General features: G+C 40.3%; 1 protein-coding gene across 4 annotated transcripts in view; it reads left to right on the top strand.

Annotated features, from left to right (window-relative positions):
* The window catches only part of macrod2 (mono-ADP ribosylhydrolase 2), a 636,986-nt gene that overhangs the window by 201,832 nt on the left and 407,654 nt on the right, over positions 1-27,500 (top strand). For all 4 annotated transcript variants that reach the window (XM_083540474.1, XM_083540475.1, XM_083540472.1 and 1 more), the window contains exon 5: positions 16,658-16,774. In XM_083540474.1, the coding sequence (XP_083396600.1) occupies positions 16,658-16,774 (117 nt within the window). The remainder of the gene's footprint in view (positions 1-16,657; positions 16,775-27,500) is intronic.

The raw sequence follows: 27,500 nt of genomic DNA on the forward strand, positions 1-27,500 counted from the left end.
GGGCTTCAACAGCCAACATTGTGAAACCTTGTGAAGGTTTTGTTCAGAGTAAATGAACAGAACAGGAGCATGTGTGATGACCATCACATTCTCTGTCACTGTGTTAAGGATTTTTTTTTTTGTGTGCGGTATCAGGGGGTCAGAGGTCAGCCCTGTGGGGTATTTTGGAATACAGTATATAGCATCACCGCTTGAGTTGTTTTCAAATTGTTGACCTAGAAGTTAACATTATAGATGATTTTGCTGATATTATTGCTGCAGTGAAGATCGTACTCTGTGCTCTGACTCGCTCTGTCCCAGTCCGCTGAGGGTCAAGTTTTAAGCCTATTTTTTTTTTGGACCTTCCACATGGCAGCAAGAGGTTTAAAGCGGGCAGCTGTTAAGGCTTAATCTCTCACATGCTGACACCAGATGAATTAATTGATAGCACTCTCTGGAAGTCTGCAGGAAAGTTGTCAAGGCTCATCAGATAAATCACAGGGCGGGATTCCACTCTGACGTTTACTGTCTCTGGCTTCAGCCGCCCAGTCTTTGTGTTTGCACGGGGTTTATGATAAAGGGGCAGAGGGAAACGACTGGGGATCAGTGGGTTGGGGGTTCAAAGCGTGTGTGTGTGTGTGTGTGTGTGTGTGTGTGTGTGTGTGTGTGTGCGTATATATATATACTGTATATACTGTAACCCTAAATTATATGAATAATATAATTATAATATAATTAATTAAGCCCAGAAAGCATTAAATACCATAATAATAAATAATAATGGCATTGAATTATATATATATATATATATATATATATATATATATATATATATATATATATATATATATATATATATATATATATATATATATAAAATTAATTGCACGTTTTTATCTAAATGTATCTTAAATATATATATATATATATATATATATATATATATATATATATATATATATATATATATATATATATATATATATATATATATATTAAAGTTTTTGATACTCTAACATGGGCGTGTACAAACATGGATGCTTTATGCAAATATATGTTTATTAACCAAATGAAATGTTAATGAATCCAAACTCAACAAAGAGCATTAAGACTAAATATTCTTGTAAATGATTTCAGGTAAATACGTTGTTTTCAATTATGGAAGTCATCAGGACTCCAAACAAAACTTATGCTATGCAAATATACTTTTTGAAGGTTTTTATTTCACCTATTTATTAATGTATATTTTGAATAAAAATAGTCCAACAGAAATGCAGGCTGCATTAATTGCGCGTTAATAAAATTTGTGCCGTTTTAGATGAATTGGCATTAACGCATAAATTTGGACGGCCCTAATATATATATATATATATATATAATATATATACATACATACATACACAATTAACATTAACTATCGAAATACTACACACACCCGCTTTAACTACCAAAATATGCTGTATGAAGCAGTTGTGATTTTTATAACTAATAACTCCCTAAGGGTTTGCATTGCACAAAAAAAAAAAGAAAAGAAAAAAGCTGACCACGAGGTCTTCAGCGTTTTCACGCCAGATGTTATATAACAGCATCGGGCAGAAGCAGAAAGCGGCGTCGCTTTAAAAGGCGCCATTAATTTGAGGGGTAGCTGTTTTGGAGATACACAGGGAAATAAATCTGCTGCGCATTCATCTTTCAACTCGCGTGTTTTACGACCGCTGAAACCGTGTCCGCAATCACAACAGGCATCAAGAGACATTTCAAAAAATCCGTTTCATCCCATGTTTTACACGAGCCTGACATTCACGATATGTTGCTTTATTGTGTGTTTTTTTTTCACGCAAACGGAGCACAAAGCAATTAAATCCAGCATTGGATTAAAGTCTTACCGGTGCCAGGGCTTGCGGTGGATGAACATTTATAGTTATTCTTACCATCTGCCAAGTGTCAAGATTCAGAACAGGTGACTGTGGGACTGAGATGCACAGGAATTCGAGGGAGAGGTTCAGATCAATCCCAACTCCCAGAAAAGCTCGAATCATCAGTTAAAAAGCATGCAAGCCATCATCATTATTATTGGGAAAATTTCTCAGTTGATATTCCTCCAATTTGGAAAAGGGCAGGAATGAAGATATAACTTTATATATATATATATATATATATATATATATATATATATATATATATATATATATATATATATATATATATATAGTCCCCCCCCCACACACACACACACTCCAAACTCTCAAAGTGTCAATACAGCAGCAGCAGCAGCAAAGAACTAAACCCCCAGTTGTTTTACCTTCTCCACCTTTCGTTCTCTCTTTCTCGCCCATAATTGCATGAACCTGGTGGCCACCGTTGTTTTTTTCTTTCTTTCTTTTTCTTTTTTCCCCCCAGTAATAACAGTTGAACAGAGGCCCTCTGTCCCCAGGCTCACCTTTGACTGGACTTTATTTACCTTTGTGCCACAAGGCTGAGCACACATTCATGAGAAACTCGCCTCACGATCATCCTTTCATGTTGTGCTCACAGAGTTGCTGGAGCTTTTTTTTTCTTCTTTACAATACATACTCTCTTCTGAGGATCGGACGCATTTAATATAAATCCATTAAATATAAATCCTCCAATAAAAAGATCGAAATGCAACAGAAAATGTTGCGTATTTGTATGTTTGTGTTTGTTTTCTAGTGTCATGGTTTTAAGGGTTATTCAGAATAATTTTTTTCCTAATAGTTATAGATCTTAGATGTCAGTATGTGAGTTTTAATACAAAATCAGTGTCATATTTGTAAAATAGCAAATTAAATGTTTTCTGTGTCTTTAGACCATGTCCAATCAGTGTATATGGTGCAGGTCCTCACAAACCCCAATAGTGTGTGTGTGTGTGTGTGTGTGTGTGTGTGTGTGTGTGTGTGTGTGTGTGTGTGTGTGTGAGTGATTGGAACTATACTACGAGATGGCTGAGGAAATTGAACCTCATGATCTCGTGAGCAAGCTGGGTGTTTGTAATCAGAGCCAGTACAAGACTCTACGAGTGGAAAAATGATTCCTGTATCGCTAGTGCAATGCGAGATGATGGTATGTTGTGCTGTGTAAACAGTACACATGTGCTGCCCTGTGACTTATGACTCATAGGAATGACGTGCCACGTCTCCGGTTAGTCTGCTTGAGTGAATAAGGGCTACCCATTAAAATGGGACAGTCCATGTGTTACCCCGGGCAGGTCACTCGTCCTACTTCAAAAAAAGAAAGGCTTGAAATTGGAGTCTTGCAAAAACAAGCGTAAAACAATCACAACAGCCACCAAGTGTCCCTCAGAATCCAGCTCAGCCGGGGGCTGGCACCGGGACGTCCGCAGCTGTCCAAGTCCTGCCGCTTTAGTGCCAAGTCCAGTAACCAAACCTGGACGCTTTACGAGCTCAGGAACGACCTTGTGTGTGTTTTCTCTTGACATGCCTTACCAGTCCATTCACGGGGTCATCTAACTTTTGAAGTGATGTTTTTTGAGCATTGATTCATTGGTCCATTGTTGCACGCTTGAGCACGTCGCACGCTATGATCATACTCTAGTGTTCACAGCTCTGGTGATTTCTTAGCGTTTGCTTTGAATGTTTTCCATTTCAAATCATCTGAAATTGCCCCCCCCCTCCTTCCCCCCCAATTCTCATTGACCATTCCGTGACACTTGGCAGTATTTATTCAACTAATTGAGGTAATTATTAGGCCATTTGCGAGTGAGGTATGAAAGATCAGGAAAAAAAAAAAAAAAAAAGAAGTGCTCACGGATAGAGAACCCAATTGAAACCGCACTCTGTCAAAATGTTTGCGCATGCCAAAATGATTTCCAAGTCGAGCAATTTGCCGTGGATTCGCGTATTTGTCTCACAGACCAATTAAAATTCATGTGATGGTCGCTAATTACAGACAACTATAGAAGCTTTTAAAAAAATTATTAATTATTTTTTTTTTTTGACAGGCCTTGACTTTTAGGTCAGAGTTCAGACTTTGTTAGAAGTCACTTTTTCAGTTGAAATAAGTCTTGAGTCTTACTTTATATACATATCTCACGGTGTCCTTTCTTCCTTGTAGAAATGTAATCGCAGGTTTGATCTTTGAGAAAATCACTGGTGGACTGCAATGAAGTAAATGTAATTTGTTACTGCACTTAAGTAGCTTGTTTACGTTTCTTTTACTTTGTCTTCTTTACACTTCAAAGTCAAATCTCTTAGTTTTTACTCAACTCCAATTGGTGAAATCAGTCGTTCCTTTTTATTTGTGAGCATAAAAACTTAACCGGTCAAACACGAAGCAAGACACCAATCAGGGTCGAGCGCAGTTCTGGTTTGAGCTTGTGTTGATTAGCACTTGGTGTATCTACTAACATACAGTTCAGCATCAATTCATCAACAAGCAGAAGATTTAGACAGAATTTTAGATTTAGAGAGAAATAAATGATGGAAAAAACTTCTGACGTGAACTCCCATCACACGTTGACCTTATTTGTGTTTATTTTTATTTTTTTAAAGTAGTTGAAAAGAAGGTTTTAGGCTCATGACCATTGTAATAGATATTAATCAGTGTTTTACTCTATCATTCTATTCATAAATCAGCATGCTGGGAGTCACATTAGAGTCTTTTCATTTGATTAAGCAAAAATAATGATAATAACGATAATAAAAACATTATAGCGATACAATTTTATAGTACTTTGGATACTTAAGTACAATTCCAGGCAGATACGTTTGTACTTTTACTCAAAGGAAAGTTTAAAGGGACACTTTTACTGGAGTCGTATTTCCTGAGTGCAATTCTTCATGGTTTGCGTACTTCGTCCAGATTCGGAAAAAAGTTATTTGCTGAAGTCTTCTTTGGATTCTTCTGATACCGAATGACATTCGTCCAATGTATTAGCAAATAATGTGCAAGCTGGAAACGTCAGTGTAACAAAGACAAAGAGCTTAGACGAGACGCATTTTGCTAGCTTCGAGCAAGTGTGCTAATAATCATCCGTCTATCCTGTTTTCCTTTTTTCCATTGCAATTCCTTAGCGACAGGGGATGAGACGTGTAATATCTGACATTTAGAGCACTGAGAATGCCTGATTGGCACTTGATTAGGGCTTAATTCATGCCATTATCTCCTTCAGTGCAATTAGCTGGGTAGAAAATTGTGTGGTAAATCACAGGGGCTGGGAAACCGAGGGGATGCGGTTGCTAACTAGTGCCGAATTCGTCAGGGCACGGAATCTGGAAACACACTGCGATTTCTTTTTCCTCTTACCGCCATATCTGCGATACCACCGCCGTGACGCCAAGTCCGTCTGACAGATTAGCATGCTAGCGCAGCGCCTTTGTACATAATCAGTTCATCCAGGCCAATTTCATATTTCCAGGCCTTGTTTCTCACCCAGCCCACCCTAACCCACCCCTCTGTGCTCTTCATGGCAGCTCTTCCCCCAGGCCTGATCTCCAAACCTCACCGGGGACGCAAAATAATTAGGGAGGGAAAATTGTGCCTGACACCATTTTTGAAAGGCAGGGTATCGTAATGAAAGCGGAGCAAGACTTCTTCTGTTTCAGAAAGGGAGGCGGGAAAAAAAAGACGAGCGAGAGAAGAAAAGAGAGAATGGAGGCTCGATGAGAAAAAGGGAAAGGTTCACGCAGCTTTAGTGGCTGGTTAGAATGCCTGCAGGAGATGGCACCATCCTCACCATGCCAAGGTTACTCCACTGCTCACTATGTCTAATCGGGCCATTCTAATAGGTGCAGGAAGAGGAGAAAATGGGATGACGTGCTTTGAGGGAGGAAAAAAGAAAGAAAGGTCTGTTCCATCTCTTATTCCTTCTTATCGTCACAAATTCTTTTCCTTCACTTCATCGCGCTGCGCTCTTGCCTCGCCTCGAGCGTTTTCTCAGCTGCATTCGGACGTATTCCTTTCGGAAACCCGAGCTGCTTTCGTTAGTGTCAGACTGAAAGGTGACTAAAGAACTTACAATGAATGAATCCACTGTCACATTTAGGAGCGCATCCCAAGCAGTCGCACAATAAGGGACTAAAATATATAAGGAGTTAACAGCGATATTTCACAAACAGCCCGAGTCAATATAGACGCTAGAATAGATATGTATGAGGTGATATCTAAAGGTTTCGGACTAATGGTGCGTGCTATACTGACCATGTGCATTAACCACATCTCCGATTTCATCAAGGACGGCAAATTAGAACGTAAAATTTCGGTGAAACTGCCCAAATCCGCCACAGGTACGTTTGATATACGGTGCTGCAACCAGTCGTTCGAAGGTGTTTTAAGCGGCACGTGAGCTTCAAGAGCTTGAGAACTTCATTGGAAGACGACAAGAGATCAGGAAGACCTTCAACGAGCTCAACCCCAGAAATTGTCGAAACCCTACGCCAACTTGTGCATGATGATTGTTGGGGAACAATCCAGATCATTTCACTTCTGCACTCTACTTCCTGAAGATGAAGATCTGGTCACCTGGCCATTTACCAGTGATTCAACAGTTTTTCAGAAGGTCCATCTCTACAAGCAGATGTTTCATTAAGGCACCGGTCTGCTGCTATTATAACTTGAGTTATAACACATGGGTTCTCTTGGAACACATTTTTTTGTGTCTGCACATCAGCAGTTCGATCAATAAAAGTATAGATCACTGACTGTAAATCCTACTGTGGGAATACTATCCTACCAATCCCAACATGACTTGAATAAAAGTCTTCGAGTATCTGATTTGAACAGTGTTTGAGTATTTGACTCGTATTGAACTTAGGCTCAAAGATGCACTAGTCCTTGACACCGAGACACATGTAAGTAGCCAAAAACAGTCGATTTGTGAGGTTTAATTTTCTAATCAAATCGTACACCTGAACACTGCATTACCCATCAATACAACAGCCTCTTCAAAATACAATAGTAAAGCGCTCTTTCAAAAAGGGATCTTCAATTAACAAATACAATTAGAGCATCGTGTCACACTGTAGAAGAACCATTAGTATTTAATGGATAAATAAAATGAAAGTAAATCATTTTAGATGAAGTAAAACCAAATATTCATTTGGACGATATTTTTATTCAACTTCAACAAAAGGTGGTCGAACGATTTTGGAATTGATTCGAACTCTTTTTGGACTGAAAACTAGCAGTGGTAAAAAGCAGTCGCTCCCAGGCAGCAGATGTGGGTAGGGGAGTGTGGAGCCTTAGGGTCATCTGTAAACAGAGGTGCAAAATGTAATTGGTAACGTCATTGTGTTTTTAATATACATCGAAAAAAGTACATGCATTGAACCATAAATGTGGTTAAGTCGAGAGTAAAAGTTGCTTATATCTATGATACTCATTAGGTTTCCTGGTGGTCTAGTGGTTAGGTTCCCTGGTGGTCTAGCGGCGCTCACACCGCTGCGGCCCGGGTTCGATCCCCGGTCAGGGAACCAACCCCATCCATTAGGGTTGCACAAGCCTTAGTGCCGGCCCCAAGCCCGGATAAATGGGGAGGGTTGCGTTAGGAAGGGCATCCAGCGTAAAAACATGTGCCAAATCAAACATGCGGATGAGCCGCTGTGGCGAGCCCTAATGGGAGAAGCCGAAAGAAAGTTTATATCTATGAAACTCATTAAACTAGTAACCAAAAAAGATTGAAGTACAGTAACGTAGTACATTATTTACTCAAATACTTTACACCGCTGTGTATAACATGGTTGTTGATCTTTTACTGGGGATCATTGGCAGGTTTTGAGATCGTTTTACTGTAATTTACTATATTAACTCAAGAGAATTCCCCAGATTTGCGTATCCCATAGAAGTATGTATAACGAGTGAAGGTAGATATGAAGGTAGATCAGCACGTCATCTTGCACAGAAACTTTTCCCCCACCCCTGAGGCTGTTGGCATGCCGGTTTGGTCCCTGCTGAGAGCAGATTTATGTGACACGTTCGGCTCTCCAAGGCGACAATAAACGCCACATTTAGTTAATGAGGATCAGGCGTCGCCTCCACGACTTCGCACTCTCATCTTTAGCATCGCAATCAGCAGGGAATTTCTCCTTAAATCCCTCTTAGATTAGAAAATAAATTGACAGCCTGTCTCGCATCTGGGTCATGCTTCTGCTGCCACCAAGGCTGAGACCTGCTTTCGGTGTTGTTAATTCATTTGTTATGAGCAGAAATCGTTTCAGTCGCTAGGGAGGCCCATATTTCTCCGTCCTGGTGAATTCCCCTCGGGTGGCTGTGCTGTTTTATTGATTCTCGTCGGTTACATTGTTTTGGCTCGTGCATCGTTGCGTTTAAGTTGTGCGTCAGCTGCGGCGGTGCCCCCCCAAAGCTCGCCACTTGCTCTCATTACGTAGGCCCAATGCTTTGCACTTTCATATCTGAATTCATCTCTGCATACACCTGCTGAGGTGACCGAGGGATCGGATTGAGAGATTACCGTATTGAACCGCCCGAAGAGTCTAGCATTAGCACCTAAAGCGTTTTCAGATTGCCTGTCTTTAGAGATCTGCGAATTCCTATTTTGATGCCTCTGCTCAGGCATGCCGAGTGCACTGCCGAGCTGCCAGTCATCCTTTCGCGAAGGCTATCTCCAAATGTGGCGCATTCAAATGGAGTCTGATTAAACCGGTGTCACTTTGAAGTAATGGCGCAGAAGCCATCAAGCAACCCACTCAGTCATTATTTCCAGGGGTAGCCAGTATGCAGAGAATTAATATCAGTCTGGTTATGGCTCAAGAATCATTTTTAATATATCCCTGTAGTGTGCACTGACAGTTTCTCAGCTACAGTTATTAGTCTCCAGGGAACTCGACAGTCTGTCCTGATACTAATATCCTACAGGGAAATATTGCAAACTTTATTGTTTGATGACAGATGGTCATTTCACAACCAGTCACACTTTTTACTTTGGGATAATGTTACGCCTTTGCTGTTGTTGTTTTTTTTGTTTTTTATTCTAGAGTCTTTTATGTACTGCATATAAATAGTTACTGAGATTATAAATGTGTGAAGGTTGTAAGTGGGTGTCCAATTGATCACTTATAGAATTGTGTATGAAGGATCAGCATTAGAGGCGAGCTTTAAATTCACAGAGTGCGGCACTTAAGCACTGTTTAGAAGTTGCACAAGAGTTGCATATGGAGTGATTCTTCCTGAAAGGTGGTTGTCTTAGTTACACATGATAATGACCACAAGGTTACGCACAGTTTTCATGCACGATGTCCACTTTAGTGTAGAGCAGTGCCTAATCCAGCAACACTGTCTAGAAGTTTGATATAACCTTCATTGTTGATATGAGGAGTTTAGATCATCCTTCAAACTGTGGGTTTTTCTTTTCGTTATCTTTTTGAATAAAGAATGTGTGTCTATATAGCGAAAACATTAGTATTATTTTATTGAATTTTTTTTCACTTGTATTAAGTGGCTTCATCAATTTGTACACTTAAGACTACGCCTACACTTAACCGGATACATTTGAAAGCTGTGTTTGCGTCTAAAATCGATCCCTACTTTAGTTTTCAATCGCTTCCCAAAAGTTGGGAAGTTGGGATCGTCATAAAACGTCAACCCCCCCACCCCCCCCCCCCCACAAAAAAAAAAAAAATATGCTTACATCCCTGTACTGTGCATAAACAAAACTAAGACATCTTGACTTGCGTCGTTTGCACCTGCCGTTTATGTGCTTTCCGGCTCTTTGAAACAAATCAGCAACGGCTCAAAAATGTTTTCGAAAGGCTCCGTTTTTACAGTCCATACTGTGACTCAAAAAAAACGGCGTTTTCGAATGTATCTACATTGAAAAGCGTTTTCCAAAAGCTTCATTTTGTTGACTGAAAAAAGCCGTCTCCGTGTGGACGGAAGGCTAAAACTTAGAGAAAAACATGCGTTTTCAAATTAAGGTGTATTATTGTGGACATGGCAACCCAAAAACGAAATGCAAAACACCAGGATGCGCTGGATCAAGTGCTATTTTATACGCTGCCCATTAATAAAATAGGACGGCAGCCATATTGTTAAATTAAACCAGATTTTCAGTAAAAACTCCCATTTTGGACACAATTTAAAGATAATCTGTGTTCTTTATTAGTCCTGTGCTAGGATGTGGGACATTATTGTGGTTCCCTAAGGCATTTTGCCTTTTCCTCATCTTCTTCATCATTTTTATTTCTAGTGCTTTTAACAATAAACATTGTCTCAAAGCAGCTCAACAGAGATAAAACAATAATAAAAGAATCTATACGTTTGTTCCTTATAATTGTAAGTTTGTCCCTAGATTTTGTATAAGTTTGTATTTTCTGATGTAGGAAAAAGTTCACACAGCATCTGTTGGAAGCTTTTTACAGCATCTGCAATGTTTTTTCACTTAAGCACAATTTACAGGTGTAAATGACATACAATCTACTCAGCAAATGCATTTGATTAGGTGCAGAACTCAACTCTGAATACAAAGAACTTCCCCTAAATAACTTTTGAATTCAAGCTAAACACAATCCAAGGCGCGTAGCAGAATAGAGGCCTGTTTTTCATCAGTCCTGTGCTAGTTTGTGAGACATTATTGTGGTACCCTGAGGCATTTGCCATCGCCTTTTCATGCATTTCTTTGGAGTAGGAAAGTTCACTCAGCACCTGTTGGAGGCGTTTTAGCCCAGACAGAATTACTGCAAAGTACTTATGGATGCTGATCCACTTAAGCACTCTGGTTTAAGCTCAGCCTTGTACACTACCATTTAGTTAAAAAAAAAAAGTGCTTCCTGTTTTGGCTTCATCTTTAAATTAAATCCTGCTCGGAAACTCCAATGTCCATTGATGTTAGCAATCAGACCACACACACACACCGAGCGTCGGTTTATTTGTTTGATGTATTATTGCATTTTTTTATAGCTCTGATGCATGATTTATAAGAAGGTCTACATGATGTAAAACTCAAGCTTGCAGTTCATCACTTTTTAAACGTTATCTCCGGGTTAAAATCATGTAACACAGACAACGTCTTTTCCTGCCGCGTATAAAAACCGTGCGAAACGTGTTCAACTCTTCGTTCGGAAATGTCTTCCTCGTCTGCAGTTTGCAGTAAACCGAAGGGGGGATGAAGGAATCAAACATGTTCAGACTTTTCCAAACATGAACGCTGGGAATCCAGATCCCGTAGGTTTTCAGAGAATTGAATGTATATTGATGTTGCGTGTCAATTCGTAGCAAAAAGTAAAAAGGCCTTGAACGTGACGAATCTCCGTCAAAATAATAGAAGTCTGAGTAAAAGTGTTCTGGTGTGACTCCAGTTTATCACCATGGAGGAATGTGTGATATGAATTTTAAATAATTACTATTAGTAGACTACACTGACCTTTAATGAATATTTATGTTCAGATATAATAAGATATGGAGTAAATTACATTGCGAGATGAAAGCAGCCCTTCGTGATCCTAGGGCACATTTACTTACAGTAGCTGAAACGTTAGAACATTCTTTCAACATTCTTTGAAAAAATGGCAGTCTTGAAGGAAGGAGGTGAAGTAATTAGACGCCTCCACTCCATGACACATCAGTGTTACGGACCATGCGTTTTTTACACATTTTTGATCGGTGTGAAGGGAAACATTTACATTACTTAGATTATATTATGAATCCTAGATGTTTAGAATGTCTGGCGCATCTGCAAGTCATGCTGTAAATTACACACAATCTACACAGGTGCATAACCCAACTCTGAATACAAGGAACTTTCCCCCAAATGACTTTGGAATCCAAGCTGTACACAATCCAAGAGACATAGCGAAGAGAGACAGGTTCTTTATTAGTCCTGTGCTTGTTTGTGAGACGTTATTGTGGTACCCTAAGGCATTTTGCCTATGCCTTTTCATCTTCTTCTTCATTTTTATTTGTAAAGCGCTTTCAAAAATAGACTTTGTCTCAAAGCAGCTTTACAGAGATAAAGCAGTTATAAAAGCATGTATAAGTTTGTCTGTAGATTTCTGAGAAATTTTTGTGGTTCCTTGAGGTTTTTGTTAGAGGAATTTGTTATTTTAGAAAAGGAGCGTAAGCATCACATATATGGACAAAAGTATTGAGATTCCTGACTTTTTCAGCATCTGGAAGCAAACTTTTACCACACAATTTAAAGCACACCATTGTATAAAATGTCTTTAGATGCTGTAGCATAAAATTTTCCATTTATTTGAAGTAAAAGACATGACAGTGCACCTGTGCACAAATCCAGCTCCATGAAGATATGGTTTACATGGGTTGGAGTGAAAGATCTCCCGCTGTAGATCTGTAAAAACCTCCTTTGGGTTGAATGTTCCTCAGGTCTCCACACATACAACTATAACTTTATCTCCACAAAATCTAGTGGAACATCTTTCCAGAAGGGTGGCGGTTGTTACAACGGCAAATGGGGACTAAATGTGGAACGGGTGGTAAAAATAGTATATAAGAATATTATAGTCGGGGTTCTACAAAATTTTTTTCCATACTGTGTATGTGAAGATGAACGTTTCTGTATGAAATAGACAGAAACAAGTGGACATCTGGTATCAGGGTATCTGGAATGCAGAGACATAACACATCCGGCTGCCATTAGGCAACTGGAATATTGTTTGCTAGTTTTTTGACTTGTGAGCAGTTGGTAATAAACATGGTGAATGATTGTCATAGGGTTGGCAACGACTAAATTGAATCTATCAATCATTCGATCTGTTGCCAGCATGTCTTGTGATGGTGTGTGTGTGTGTATCCTGAGGAAATATTTAGTGTAAAATAGATCTTTTGTTTAACGTATATATATATATATATATATATATATATATATATATATATATATATATATATATATATATATATATATATATATATATATATATCTCGCAGTGCATTTCCTATAAAAATATACTGCTTTTAATTCACATGGTTCTTAATATCAGTTCTTAATTATATTAATAATATTATAAGGTTCTTAATAGAATTCTTTTCTCGATTTTGAGAGCTGTCTAGCTCCAATGTTATGTTGTATATAAATAAATACAGCATCCATAATCCTATGTATGACATTTATATATATATATATATATGAAATGTCATACAAATATCAATACATATTTCTATGGTAAGAAAGGAAACGTTCACCTGTTGCATTTCCCTTCAGCGAAACTTTTTGAAGATCCGCTTCACACTTTTTTCCCTCGCCGTTAATTCTCCTCATATGTTTTCGCTGGGCTTCGAATGGAAATCTTGAGAGTTAACAGCTTTGTTGGGTAAGAAATAATTGTAGTCCTGCCCAGATCCATTGGCTTCCATTATTTTCACTGGCATTGATGCTTCCTAAAATGAGCGTAAATGAGCAAACGTGGTACATTGTAAAGAAAGGCATAGCGTGTTCATTATAAAAAAATATACACTGGGAATAAACACGCCTGGAACCAAAGATAACAAGGAAAATGTTTGCACAGTTTTAAATACGTCGGCATGCACGTGGATATCTTCGTGTTATCATGTTAGCCGGTGGGGCTGAATCCATTCGATTAGCATGGCATACTTTATAACACATGGCCTTACACAATGTTCTTGTTTTTAATGTCTTGTAGACTTTTTTTTAAACCAAGGATTTTTAATAAAAAAGTTATAATACTACATGCGACTGAGGATATATGAAATAATAATTGATGTACTATTTTTAATTGTGAGTTTTTAAACCATAACCCGCAACATTGGTGGTGAAAGTGAAAACTTTGTTAGATGGGCTTTGTTTTTCTGAGATGTGTTGTATTTTGGAGAATTTGAGGTAATATCATACAGTTTTGAGTCTAACAGTGCTAACTGTTGCTATTCTGACCACGTGCATTACCACGTCTGCGGTTTTATCATGGACAGCAAGCAAACATGAAATTCAGTGTGGAACTGGGCAAATCTGACACGGAGGCGTTTGACATAAAGGACGTTTGACATACGGCGGTGCTGCAACGAGTCGTTTGAGGTGTTTTAAGCGCCACTTAAACATCACTGGACGACCACGAGAGATCAGGAAGACCTTCAATGAGCTCAACCTCCGAAAATGTCGAAACCATTCGGGCACTCGTGCATGATGATCGGCGGAGAACTGTCTGCATGATCTCATGTCCACCCTGCTCGCCAGATTTGGCTCCTGCGGCTTCCTTCCCGATTCTCAAAGATGAAGATGCGGCTGAAAGGTTGGCGTTTTTAAACATTGCGAAAATCACAGAAGATGCTTGATGACACGATTTTAAACAAAGACTTGAAGTGGCAGGAACGCTGGAAACCTTTTCTCATAAACCTTGCATTTACTTTCTAGGTCAGTTTGCTCACCAGAGCCCCACTGAACTGTTTTATCTACTTATAGTATTAAACCTTTCTGTTCCCTGTATACAGTAATCCGCATTAAAATCACATTTTGTTCTAATTCTATATGTATTAAATCATAGCTGATTGCAAACAGTTGAAGAATTATTTTTCTTTACTAGTATTCTTTTTCAGACAGTTTAGATATCCAGGGAAAGTTCATTCCTTCACCTGAGTGCCTGTACAGAGGAATCTTGATGCATAGCTTTGTTTTACCTCGAGGATTGGTGGAATGAGTCGAACCATCCTAGTGTGTGTGTGTTGCAGAGCAGGGATTGATGGGTGCCCTTGGAGGTCTGTTTTTCGCTTTGTAGGCAAGCGTTGGTGTTTTGAATGCGAATGCAGGTAGCTAGAGAAAGCCAGGAGTGATGTGAGAGAACTTGGCGAAATTGCATCCTGGATCACTCGCAGGGTTGGATGGTGCTCAGGGGAAGACCTGCCAGGTGTGAGTTGCAGTAGTCCAATCTTTTGATGATGAGAGACCACACAAGCATCTTAGTTGCCCCCCCTGGTGGGTTATGGCCACAGACTCTTGGTGTTGCTGTTGACTTGAAAACAGAAAGGCTTTTAAAGTAGCAGGAGAAAGAAAAACGATTGCTTTATTGGCCTGGCAGAACATCAAACAAGTCTGACAGCCAGCATCTTGTTATATTTAATGCTAACAGACTTTGGGATTTCATTGACTTGCAACTGTGTGAAAAAAATATGCCGTTTTGTTTAGTGTTTTAACAGATACTGTAGCTTAAAGTCTGCTTAATTGTCAGTCTGTCAGAACGGTGTTTTTTTCTTATTATCGCCTTTTTCTCAGAATCCATAAGAACCTCCGTCCAGTTGGTGCGCTCCAGTACATTAAACATAAATGACCACAGTAGCTTTTCCCCTCCAGCTGTTATCCACTCGTTGTTTCGAATATTTGTGCGGGAATTAAAAAAAAACCTCTTGGCACTATGATAGTTTGTTTGCCTTCACGCCACTTCAAGGCTGTTTGTTCTCGTTTGCCAACCCATTGAGAGAGGGGCTGAAGTGGAACATTACATTTTATTCCTCTTACCCAGTTCTGTATTAGCAGCCCTGTCTGGTTGTGATATCTGACGCCATCTGATGTTGCCATTCCTCAGCTGATATCTATTCGCCACTGTCTTCCTCGAATGTAAGCCAGGTCCGCGATAATGATGATAATGCGTTTGTTAGAATTTTCCGGGGCCTTCGAGTGGGAAGGGTGCACCGGATGCGCCAAGGCGAAGCGTTCTCCACATGAACTCCTTTTAAGAAGAACAGAGTGGATGTGTAGATACATAAATCAGCAGGGACTGTGGGCTTTTGAAGATACGAAGTTAGTGCAGACACAGGAGGAGGAGGAAAAGAAGAAGGAGGGTTAGCTGGAGGAATGGAATCCTTTTTGCTTTCTAACCCCATCACCTCTGCGGAGATATCGGAGATGCCGACTTCATTTCATATTGTTAGGCTGGTTTTAATAATTGCTTTTTTGAAGTGATCGCATAGAAACCAGCCTTATTGAGTCTCACAAAAAATAGCACGTGATCTCAACCACACCTGCAGATGAGGGGTATTTCATTGTAGTCGCAGGGGACTCACTACGACCCGGCGCCCACAAATTTGGAATGGCCCTCCGAACAATGCCAGATCATATCTGTATTCAATAATAACCTATTACCTTTAATATTTATAAACTATTAATTATATAATTATATTCATTAATGAATATATTCATATGTTTTCTTTTAGCAGATCTTTTATATGTTAGTAATATTTCACATGTAAGGTTCTGTTTGTTTGTTTTTTATCCAGTATCTATTTTAAAAACTATGGGTTGATTAATCGGTTATCAGAAAGTATGATTTAACCTTGATATCAGTATCGGTAGAATCCACTATTGGTCGACCTCTAGTTATTAATGTAGCCTAAATATTTGATCGATTCACGCACCATCCATATGCATAAGAAAGTAAATGTTTTGATTTCAATAGCAGTGAATATGAATAAACGTCATTATGATAGTAATAATGCGCTTTTAATTGGCTCTTGAAAAGTAGGCATAATAAATACATTTAAAATCATTAAATTGAATTAAATCTCTGCAATAATACTATTAGTCACTTGGGCCCATGTTATTTTCTGCCCCTGGTTGAAGAAAGAAAAATTGATGTGGCCCTCACAGAGTGTGGGGACCCCTGTTTTAACGTATCCCAACCTTCTTTCCTGAATTGCCATGTGCAGGCTGTTAAAATTGTAATTAGTGTTTAAAGCGGTTATGTAATTTCAGCCCTATTAAAGAGTGTGTTTGTTTCTTTCGCAGTGGATGGCTGCATACACCGAGCTGCGGGACATTACCTGTATGAAGAGTGCCACTCACTAAATGGCTGCGAGACGGGCAAAGCCAAGATCACCTGCGGCTATGACCTTCCTGCCAAATGTAAGTACCCTGCTGTCAACCTTATTTACTCAAGGAATTCACACCACAGCCAATTCGCCACTACGGCTCTGCTCGGGTACCGTACGCCTCGTAGAGGTGTTTTGTTGGCGACCAATTAACCAAAAACATCATCGCTCCAATTAATTAATGATTCTTCAAGCTTCTGCCATCTGAGGTTTTTTTTGTCCTGAACATTCCCGCACTGATTAATGGCGTTGTATTATTAGGATTATTATTATATGATGATGATGATGGCTTGCTGTCGTACGACTTTCTGAAAGGGCCATCTGTACTCATGCAGATATTAAAGGAGCGATGAAATGATGTTTCGTTCATGATTTATGTAATCGGTGCTTGTTTTTGTTGAGAGAAAGCATGTAACTGATCATTTCCATGGCGGAAGGAGGACGCTGTGTTTGGACTGGGACTGGTTTATAGTATCCAAGAATCGACATTAGAAGCTATGGGTTAAAAAAAAACCCACGTAGTTATCAGACGCATACATCAGACCTTATATATTTTTCGCAGCTAGCTTTCAGTATCAGGCAGAATCACAGAACGAATACGATTCTCCTGCCGATTTCCGTGCTCTCGTTTGATCTTATATTGTGAGCAACAACAATCGAATCATGTGTAATGTTAGCAAAGAAACCTTAAGGCAATCCAGCCATGACATTTTTATAGACAAACCAGGATTGTGTGTGTGTGTGTGTGTGTGTGTGTGTGTGTGTGTGTGTGTGTGTGTGTGTGTATGTGAGTGAGAGTGTCTGTTGTCTTTCATTAGTCAGTATTACACACTCTGAGTGAAAGCAAGTTCCCAGGCTGGTCTCTTGAGCCCTTAGAAGCCTCATCTGGCCTTCCAAGAGAAAGCAGTTTTCATTTTGCTCTTCCCGCCATCATTGTTCTTCAGTTATTGTTTTCATTGTCGGTATGAGCATTGGATATTTGTCATCTCTCTCTCTCTCTCTTTCTCTCTCTTACTTCTGCCTGGCACAGCTCTGCTACGAGTATCATTTTGTTGTATTTTCTGCCTAACTGAATGTCAAAATAAAAAGTATTCAGAGATTTAAAATACATTGCTGCAGTTAGAGGGATTTCTTGCAGTGGTTCCTACAGCTAGTTTATTTATTTATCCATCCGTCCATCCATCTGTTTGTCCGTCCGTCCATCAATCCATCCATCCATCCATCCATCCATCCATCCATCCATCCATCCATCCATCCATCCATCCATCCAACCACTGTAATCATTGCCTAGATTCTCATCCAAATCCATGCATTCACTCATCCTCCCATTCATTTGTCAGTTTTCCCTCCATCACTCATCTGTCTATACAAACACCAGCCATCTTACCCACTTACCCACCCATACAACCACCCCTCCAGTCTCCATCCATCCATCCATCCATCCATCCATCCATCCATCCATCCATCCATCCATCCATCCATCCACCCATCCATCCAACCTTCCATCCATCCATCCATCCATCCATCCATCCATCCATCCATCCATCCATCCAGCCATCCATCCACCTATTTGTCCAAACACCACACAGTCCATCCATCCACTAAGCTACCCACCCATCCATCCACTCACCCACTCTTTATCCATCCATTCATCCATCTATCTATCCATCCATCCACTCATCCACCTTTTTTCTATGCTTTTCTTCAGATGCCTGTCTGGCCATTCAATCGCCTGTCTATTTATCCCTCCATTCCTCTTGTGGTCATGAACCTATTGTACTGGATGTCTTTATTTCTCAGTATGAGAGTATGATATTTTTTTTTTCAGAAATGGTCCACAGCTAATAATGTATTAATGTCCGCAGGTAGAACGATTCCAGAGGCAAAGCAGCCCAGTCGAAGTTAGCAAAGCCTAGTCCGTGTCATGGCACATCAACACATTAAAAGAAAAAAAAATCTTCAAATTGATAAATACTTTTCATTCGCTCTTTTGCCAAAAAAGACACGTAAAAATCCCAGAAGAACATCCTCTTGATGCGTGTACAATACTTACATTTTTTCCCCATTAAACACCTCAGAGAATTAATTCCATCTGTGTTTCTTTCATACGCTGACGAGACACGTTATTTTAACGGACAATGAAAGCATAGAAAATGCACAAAGAACCGCACATAGGCAAAAAAAACCCCTGCAGCTGTTGCCATGGTTATGCAAGCTCCAGGATGCATAATAAAGCACGTGTTTATCTCATGATGAGGTGGGTCAGATCTATGGTCGTGAGAAAGAAGCACAGGTTCATGTTTACCTTCTGCCGACATCTGTAAATGGCGCATTATGTTGCTAGCCCGAGAGTGTCGCGTATACGAGACGTACGGTCCGTTTACCGTTCATGTCCTCGCGAACTCATAAATCTACGATGTTAAAATGGCTTTAGTTTCCTCCATCTCTTTCTCTCTATTTCTTCTCATTCTCAACCCTATCATAATCCTAACCCTTGGATAACAAAATAATACTATTTCTCACCCCTCTTTCTTTCCCCCCCCCTTCACATCCCCATCCTCTTTCAGTTGGCCTGAAAAAGCCTTCGGCATTAGCGCGGTCCGAAATTGAATTACTTTTGCTTTAAGAGCTTCTCGATATGCCGCGACTTGTATGAAGTTTTATTTACAGAGCGTTTTTTTCCCCGTCGAAAGAATAAACAGGTAGACGGATCTTCCAGGATGCTTCGTGTGTCGTCTTCATCTTCTTGGGAAATTTAATGATCCGGAGTCGGTCCGAACTTAATTATGTTTTACAGAGAAGTATGTTGTAGTGATGATCAATACAAGACCATCTCCTGGGTGTTGCCCTTTCTCGTGCTTCCCCTTCCGGACTGTCGAGAGGGCTTTCTGCTTGAGTAACTGCGATTAAAATGTTATTCGTCCCATTGACGTAGAGCTGCCTTGGAAACAATGAAATTCAGCAATGAAATTGAAGGAGGGGGGTTCAGTAGAGGGGTTTTGCACCAGGCGTTCATTCCTTTCTGTCGAGGTTAGTAGGTCGATTTCACTCGGATTAATCGGACTTGAAAAGCGAACGGCCAACCGGAAAAAAATTGTGTAAAATCAGATAGTCTTCTCTACACAAATCAAGCTCGTTCCACAGAAACGCATACAATCCAGGAATTTCTTTTAATACCCCCTCCTTTTTTTTTTTGGGTAAAGACAAGAAAATTGGGTGCTATTATTTTTAAGCGGGCGCTCATCATTTTAACCCGCCCTAAACTTTATAAATATATGAATCACAGGACCGAATGACAAACCCCAGTGAGAGTGCTTCACATGTGGCACACATTACTAAAATTCTTCCTTATTTTTATCAAGAATTTAATGTAATTACAGCGTCACGTCAGCGTCACGTCATGACGTCTAAATGCGCCGGAATAATAACTGGAAGCTATTTAACGTATAATAAAGTCTAACACCGATTTCCGCGTATCGATCGAGTGGTAAATTTTTTTCCCCCCATGACGCAAGGACGAGCTTCATATTCAAAAACTGCTAATGAATTATTAACGCACGATGATGCCATTTGAACCGAACCCCCTTTTTTTTTAAGCGCTCGTAAACAATCCCGTAAAACTGCAGGAAGACAACGCGAGTGCAGATGGATGAATTATTTAACCGTCACGCCACGGAGTAGTGAAGGTTTCCTTCAGGGCTTTAGAGTTGCAATGCCTTTTATAAATATGCACTTCAAGAGAATGAAAGCTGCCATAACATTCAGTGTGTTGCTTTTTGAACATCCCAATCCTTATAAGTCCTTATAAATATTCTCCACTCTTCTGGGAAGATGTTTCACCAGATTTTGTGTTATATTACACCAAAAACATGGATAATTGTATTAGAGATGCATGTTTATCCATTTGTAGTGGCGCTTTTGCAAATGCAAGACGTTCGACAAGTTGTAAGTAACATCTTGCATTATTTAAGATGGAGAACATCTCACTATAAGATTTGTACGTGCTTCTTTTTTTCCACATTTTGTTCAATTTGCTCTTATTATAACCTCAGAATCCTTCTGCTTCTTCTTCTTCTTTTGGCTTCTCCCATTAGGGGGCGCCGCCCCCTCTGTCCTCTACATCTGTCTCTTTCAAAGCAACTACCTGCATGTCTTCCATCACCACATCCATAAACCTCCTCCTTGGTCTTCCTCTTTTCCTCCTTCCTGGTGTCTCCATCCTCAACATTCTCCTACTGATATACCCCATGTCCCTCCTCTGCACATGTCCAAACCATCTCAATCTCGCCTCCCTCGCTTTGTCTCCAAAACGTCCTACATGCGCTGTCCCTCTAATGAACTAATTTCTAATCCTGTCCATCGTCGTCACTCCCAACGAAAACCTCAACATCTTCAGCTCTGCTACCTCCAGCTCCACCTCCTGTCTTTTACTCAATGCCACTGTCTCTAAACCATACAACATCTCAGGTCCCACCACAGTCCTATAAACTTTCCCTTTCACTCTTACAGATACTCTTCTATCACAAGAATACGTGTTAGTAAAGTCAGGTACGATGTAGGTGAGAAGGTGAGGAGACCTGGGGTGCAGGCAGCGTTCACATTCATCACGTTCAATAGGTTTGAGGTCAGAGCTTGATAGCAGGTCATTTAAGATCTTCCACAACCGATGAAAAGCAGATCTTAATGGAGCTGGCTTTGTGCACAGGCGCATTGTGATGTTGGAACAGGTCTCCTAGTTCGAGTGAATGGATTTAATGTTACCGCATCCAAAGACGTCAATTGTGTGTCTCCGTCTTTGTACAGTTTGGCTGGAAAAGTCAGGTGTCCCAATACATTTGCTCGTATAGGGTATGGATTTGATTACTGGATCTGACTGAACTTGATTAGGAATATTGATCCCTGGATTACCGCTTTTCACCTCTTTACGCTGGCATACATCTCTCCATAGAAGGATTCCCTCCAAACTTATGAAGTTCCACCAGAAAGACACAACAGGGTTAAAACTCAGACACATAAATACCACATTGATTTTTCTCCAACATGATACAACAAGAGGTTATGAAATAAGTGTGTGTACATATGTGTGTATATTATATTGATATATATCAAGCTCCCAGGGGTTTCCCAGACGTTCATGGTCCCAATTGGTGTCCATATATTGTACATTGTTTGAGATTTAGTGAATGGATGCAGTGTGGAAAACATGGGATTTTTACACAAAAATGGTTGTTTTGCTTTAAGGGCTTTAGTGAATGAATAGTTACATTGGGATTGTATGCATCCCTGAGGAACGCTTTTCGGCACATAGAAGGAGGAGGAGGAGGGGGAGGAGGAGGAGGGATTGGAGGCGTGGCGTTCATGTGAAAAGAGTGGTTGTCAAGTCAAGTCAAGTCAAGTTTATTTGTATAGCGCTTTTCACAACAGACATTGTCTCAAAGCAGCTTTACAGAAAACAACAGTGAAGGTGAAGGTGTGCGTTTGTCCCTGATGAGCAGCCGTGGCGACAGTGGCAAGGAAAAACTCCCTTAGATGATATGAGGAAGAAACCTTGAGAGGAACCAGACTCAAAGGGGAACCCATCCTCATATGGGTGACATCAAAAGTTTGGTCATAAATCTTTCAACAATACAGAACAATTTGTGATCATCATAGATCCAGCATCAGCTTCTCCATGCCAGGGCCTTTAAACACTCGGCATCTACTTCTCCATGATCATCCATAGGTCCATAATCTTCACGAGGTGGGACGTGACTGGAGCTGGCCAAACCTCAGGAAGCCTCGGGATGGGGAGAGAAAGAGAAGCAGTGGAGAGGAATTAGCGTAGCTGCTGTTCATGATATTAACAGCACAAGTTGATAATGTGCATGTGATCAGATGTTCTGGAGCACAAGGTTGTGATGTGATGTGTGTGATGTGTGTTATGTGTAGGCTTTGCTAAAAAGATATGTTTTTAATCTGCACTTAAACTGGGAGAGTGTATCTGAACCCCGAACACTGTCAGGAAGACTATTCCAGAGTTTAGGAGCTAAATGTGAAAATGCTCTACCGCCTTTAGTGGACTTTGCTATTCTAGGAACTACTAGAAGCCCAGAGTTTTGAGATCTCAGGGAGCGTGACGGATTGTAGCGTATTAAGAGACTGGATAGATACATGGGAGCCAAACCATTTAGTGCTTTATAAGTGAGTAGCAGTAGTTTGTAGTCTATTCGAAACTTAATAGGAAGCCAATGTAGGGACGATAAGATTGGGGTTATATGATCGTATTTTCTTGACCTAGTAAGAACTCTTGCTGCGGCATTCTGAACTAACTGAAGCTTGTTTATTAATGATGCAGGACATCCACCTAGTAATGCATTACAGTAGTCTATTCTAGAGGTCATAAACGCATGGACGAGCTTCTCTGCATCAGATATAGATAACATATTTCTTAGCTTAGAAATATTTCTAAGGTGAAAGAAGGCTGTTTTTGTAACTTGATTGATGTGATTTTTAAAAGATAAGTTGCTGTCTAAAATAACTCCCAGGTCTTTTACCGTTGAACTAGTAGTTACAGAACAACCGTCTAAATGCAGGCTGAGATGCTGGAGCTTCTGTGTACTATTTTTTGGGCCGATGAGCAAAATCTCCGTTTTATCAGAATTTAATAGCAGAAAGTTATGGGTCATCCAATCTCTTATTTCTTCAACACACTCAGTTATGCGAGCTAATTGAGCTGTATCGCCTGGTTTGGATGAAATATATAGCTGGGTATCATCAGCATAACAATGGAAGCTAATTCCATGCCTTCTAATAATATTTCCTAATGGAAGCATGTATATTGTAAAAAGCAGGGGTCCCAGAACTGACCCTTGTGGCACGCCATAATTTACTAGCATTATCCTGGATAGCTCTCCATTTAAATCTACGAAATGGTAACGATTGGACAGGTAGGATTTAAACCAGCTTAATGCCTGTCCCTGAATACCGATGTAATTCTGTAAGCGATCGAGGAGAAGATCATGATCTATAGTGTCGAACGCAGCACTAAGATCTAGTAAAACTAATAGGGAGATGTAGCCTTGGTCTGAAGCTAAAAACAGGTCGTTAGTGATTTTAACTAGAGCAGTTTCTGTGCTATGATGGGGCCTAAAACCTGACTGAAACTCTTCAAAGATATTGTTCTCCTGCAAGTGGTTACATAGCTGGGCAGCGACAATCTTTTCTAAAATCTTAGACATAAATGGGAGATTTGAAATTGGTCTGTAATTCGATAGCGTGTTTGGATCCAGATTAGGTTTTTTAATGAGGGGCTTAATAACTGCTAACTTGAGGGATTTAGGGACATGACCTAACGATAGTGAGGAGTTAATAATATTTAAAAGAGGCTCACCAGCTGTATATAACACTTCCTTCAGTAGTTTAGTGGGAATTGGATCTAACTGACATGTTGTTGATTTAGCTTTCATAATAGCATCATACAGCTCTTCCTGTCCTATACATGTAAAACAGTGTAGTTGTGGGGTTGTAAGTACGATTGTGTCGGGAGATGCTGTCAGAGGTTGAACTGCCACAATTGTTTTTCGAATGTTATCTATTTTTTCAGTGAAGAAATTCATAAAGTCTTCACTACTAAACTGTGATGGAACACATTTTTCAGATCCCTGATTTGTTGTTAATTTAGCGACTGTACTGAAAAGGAACCTGGGGTTGTTTTTGTTATTTTCTATGAGTTTGCTCAGGTGTTTAGCTCTAGCAGCTTTTAGCGCCTGTCTGTAGCTAAGCATACTGTCTTTATACGCAATTCTAAATACCTCCAATTTAGTTTTCCTCCATTTTCTCTCCAGATTACGTGTTGTTCTCTTTAGGGCATGCGTATGACTATTATACCAAGGTGCAGGTGCTTGTTCTCGAACCTTTTTTAACTGGATGGGGGCAACAGTGTCTAAAGTGCTAGTGAGGATAAGGTCTATGTTGTTTGCCATCTCATCAAGATGATCAGCAGTTATGGGTTTAATATGAAACTGAGATAAATCAGGCAGGTTATTTATGAATCTGTCCTTAGTGGTTGGAATAATAGTCCTACCAAGTCGATACCGTGGTGAAACACGGTTAATCTGCTCTACCGGTAGTGTGTACAGTAGGAGATAATGGTCTGTGATGTCATCATTCTGAGGTAAAATATTTATATCAGTGACGTCTGCTCCGTGGGATATTATTAAGTCTAGTGTGTGGTTAAAACGGTGGGTTGGTCTGGTGACGTTTTGTTTAACTCCAAAAGAGTTTAGTAAATCGACAAATGATAATCCTAGGGCATCGTTTTCATCATCGACATGAATATTAAAATCTCCTACAAGCAGCACTTTATCAAAGCTGATCAGGAGGTCTGAGAGAAAACAAGCAAACTCATGAAGAAAATCAGCGTAGGGTCCTGGGGGTCTATACACGGTGACCAGAGCGAGTTTTCTATGCATGTCTGAAAGTGCAATTTTAAGAACGAGCACTTCAAATGATTTAAAGCTGAATCCTAATCTCTGACTAACATTAAGAGAAGCACTATAAATGGTTCCTACACCCCCCCCACGACCAGTCTGACGGGGCTCATGCTTATAAACATATCCTGACGGTGTCGACTCGTTTAGACCCATATAATCACCTGGTTTAATCCAGGTCTCAGTGAGACAGAGTGCATCGAGATTATTATCTGTGATCATCTCATTTACAATCAGTGCTTTGGGTGCAAGTGATCTAATGTTTAAAAGACCGAACTTTAGAACTTTGTTGTGTTTGTTTATCTGGCATTTTTCAGTTTTAACTGCAATAAGATTATTTCTGGATCTTGTGTATGTAATTCTTGGTTTTACTACCCGAGGAATAGATACGGTTTCTATAAACTGGGCTGTGTGTGAACTTGTAACTATTTGGTCTGTAGTATGCGTGTCCTTATAGTTGAAGATTTCTTGATGTCTTACCAGTCAGATGGTGTGTAGTATCCTAGAGATGTTATCTGATAGCACTGCTGCTCCAACTCTGCTGGGGTGCAGGCCATCAGGGCGGAAGCCATCTCGACACCATGACTGTAACCATTCATTTAGAGCTAAAAGTCTACTAAACTTCTCAGCCCCTCGCTGGTAAGTGGGAAGAGGTCCTGACACAATGATCCTCGTTGTGGGTGATGTGCTGCGTACCGTCTCCACCAGGATCCTGAAGTCCCTCTTTAAGATCTCCGTTTGCCGCAGCCTGGTGTCGTTTGATCCGGCATGGAGAACAACCACTCCGAAGTTCTCGTTCAGGATCGCGGGTACCTGCGCAGCGACATCCAGAACACGAGCACCAGGAAAACAGCGAGTGTGCACCTTACCTTTAGCTCGGGTAGCGCGGACATGCCGGACGATGGAATCTCCGAGAATAACAGTGTCGCGTTCCGTCTCGCGGAGGGGGACGAAGCGGTTCTCGGTCGAGATCTCGAAGGCCGGTGGTGGAGGTGGTTGTATCTCCCTGATTTTCCTGAAAGGTACAGACGATTAATAATTGATTGGTGTTTATGGTTTGTTTGGTCATCCCCTGCTTGCCTCCACTGATAAAATTACACAGTCATGTTGGAATGCAATTTAAAGATCTCAGGGTTACTTTAGCAATAGTTACTCGCACACGGTATAAATATAGTATAGCTCAGAACAGTACACAGGATCGGACAGCTCCTGCAATTTTGTTAGTCGAAGATTTATAACCCGACCGCAGTCTTCGATCATCTTCTGAGAGCGTCTCTAATGCAGCACGTTCGCTTCCTCGAGAAATATTCAGCACGTCGACGCCCAACGTTTCAATTATGAGCTCTGGAGTTCTGCTTACATTGCGGCTAAAGATATTTGCAGTATCGGCTAGTGTTTTCAGTGGAATGAAGCAGAAGTGGAAGGAGATTTGGTTTGTTTTTTTTCGAGAAAGTCAATAGGAAGTAGTGGAGAAATACAATTTGCTTATCCCAGGTGCTCAGGCGAGTGATTTGTCCGCCGCTGCTCTGTGTGTTCAGCACGAGTGTGTAAATATTTCCGTTCCACTTCTTCTGGAGCTGTACTTTACTACGTATGTGGACACCTGACCATTTAATTCATGTGCTTTGTGAACATCCTATTCCACATTTATTCCCCATTTCCTGTTACAGTAATCTCCACTCTTCTGGGAAGATGTTCCATGAGATTTTGTGGAGGTTTGAGGAGATTTATTCAGCCACAAAAGATGTTCGTGAAGCCAGGTATTGATGTTGGTGAGGTGAGGAGGCCTGCCGTGCAGTCAGTGTTCAATAGGGTTGGAGCTGTATAGCAGGAGATCTTCCTCTGAAAACCTGTGTAAAGCCTTTGGTAATAGAGCTGGTTTTGTGCATTGTCATGCTGGAATTTTTGGGTCTCCTAGTTTAAGGGAAGGGTAAATTTGAAAGCTACGACATCCAAAGACGTTCAATTATGTGCTTTAAACTTTGTAATATCAGTTTGGGAAGAACCACCTACAGCATGTGATATAAAAAGTCCGGTGTCCTAATACTTTTGCCATATAATGTCAATGTTCATGGTAGTAACATTACATCCTTCCACATTTGCCGGATTCCGTTGTGTGTGTGTGTGTGTGTGTGTGTGTGTGTGTGTGTGTGTGTGTGTGTGTGTGTGTGTGTGTGTGTGTGTGTGTGTGTTTGAATTCTCCTATAATCACATTTACTAAGAAAAAGAAATCACTATGCAAAAACTGAATCGAACTCTAGCTAGCATATTATCTAATCATATCAACACGTC

This window comes from Silurus aristotelis (genome assembly GCF_946808225.1).
Source record: "Silurus aristotelis genome assembly, chromosome: 4".
NCBI lineage: Eukaryota > Metazoa > Chordata > Actinopteri > Siluriformes > Siluridae > Silurus > Silurus aristotelis.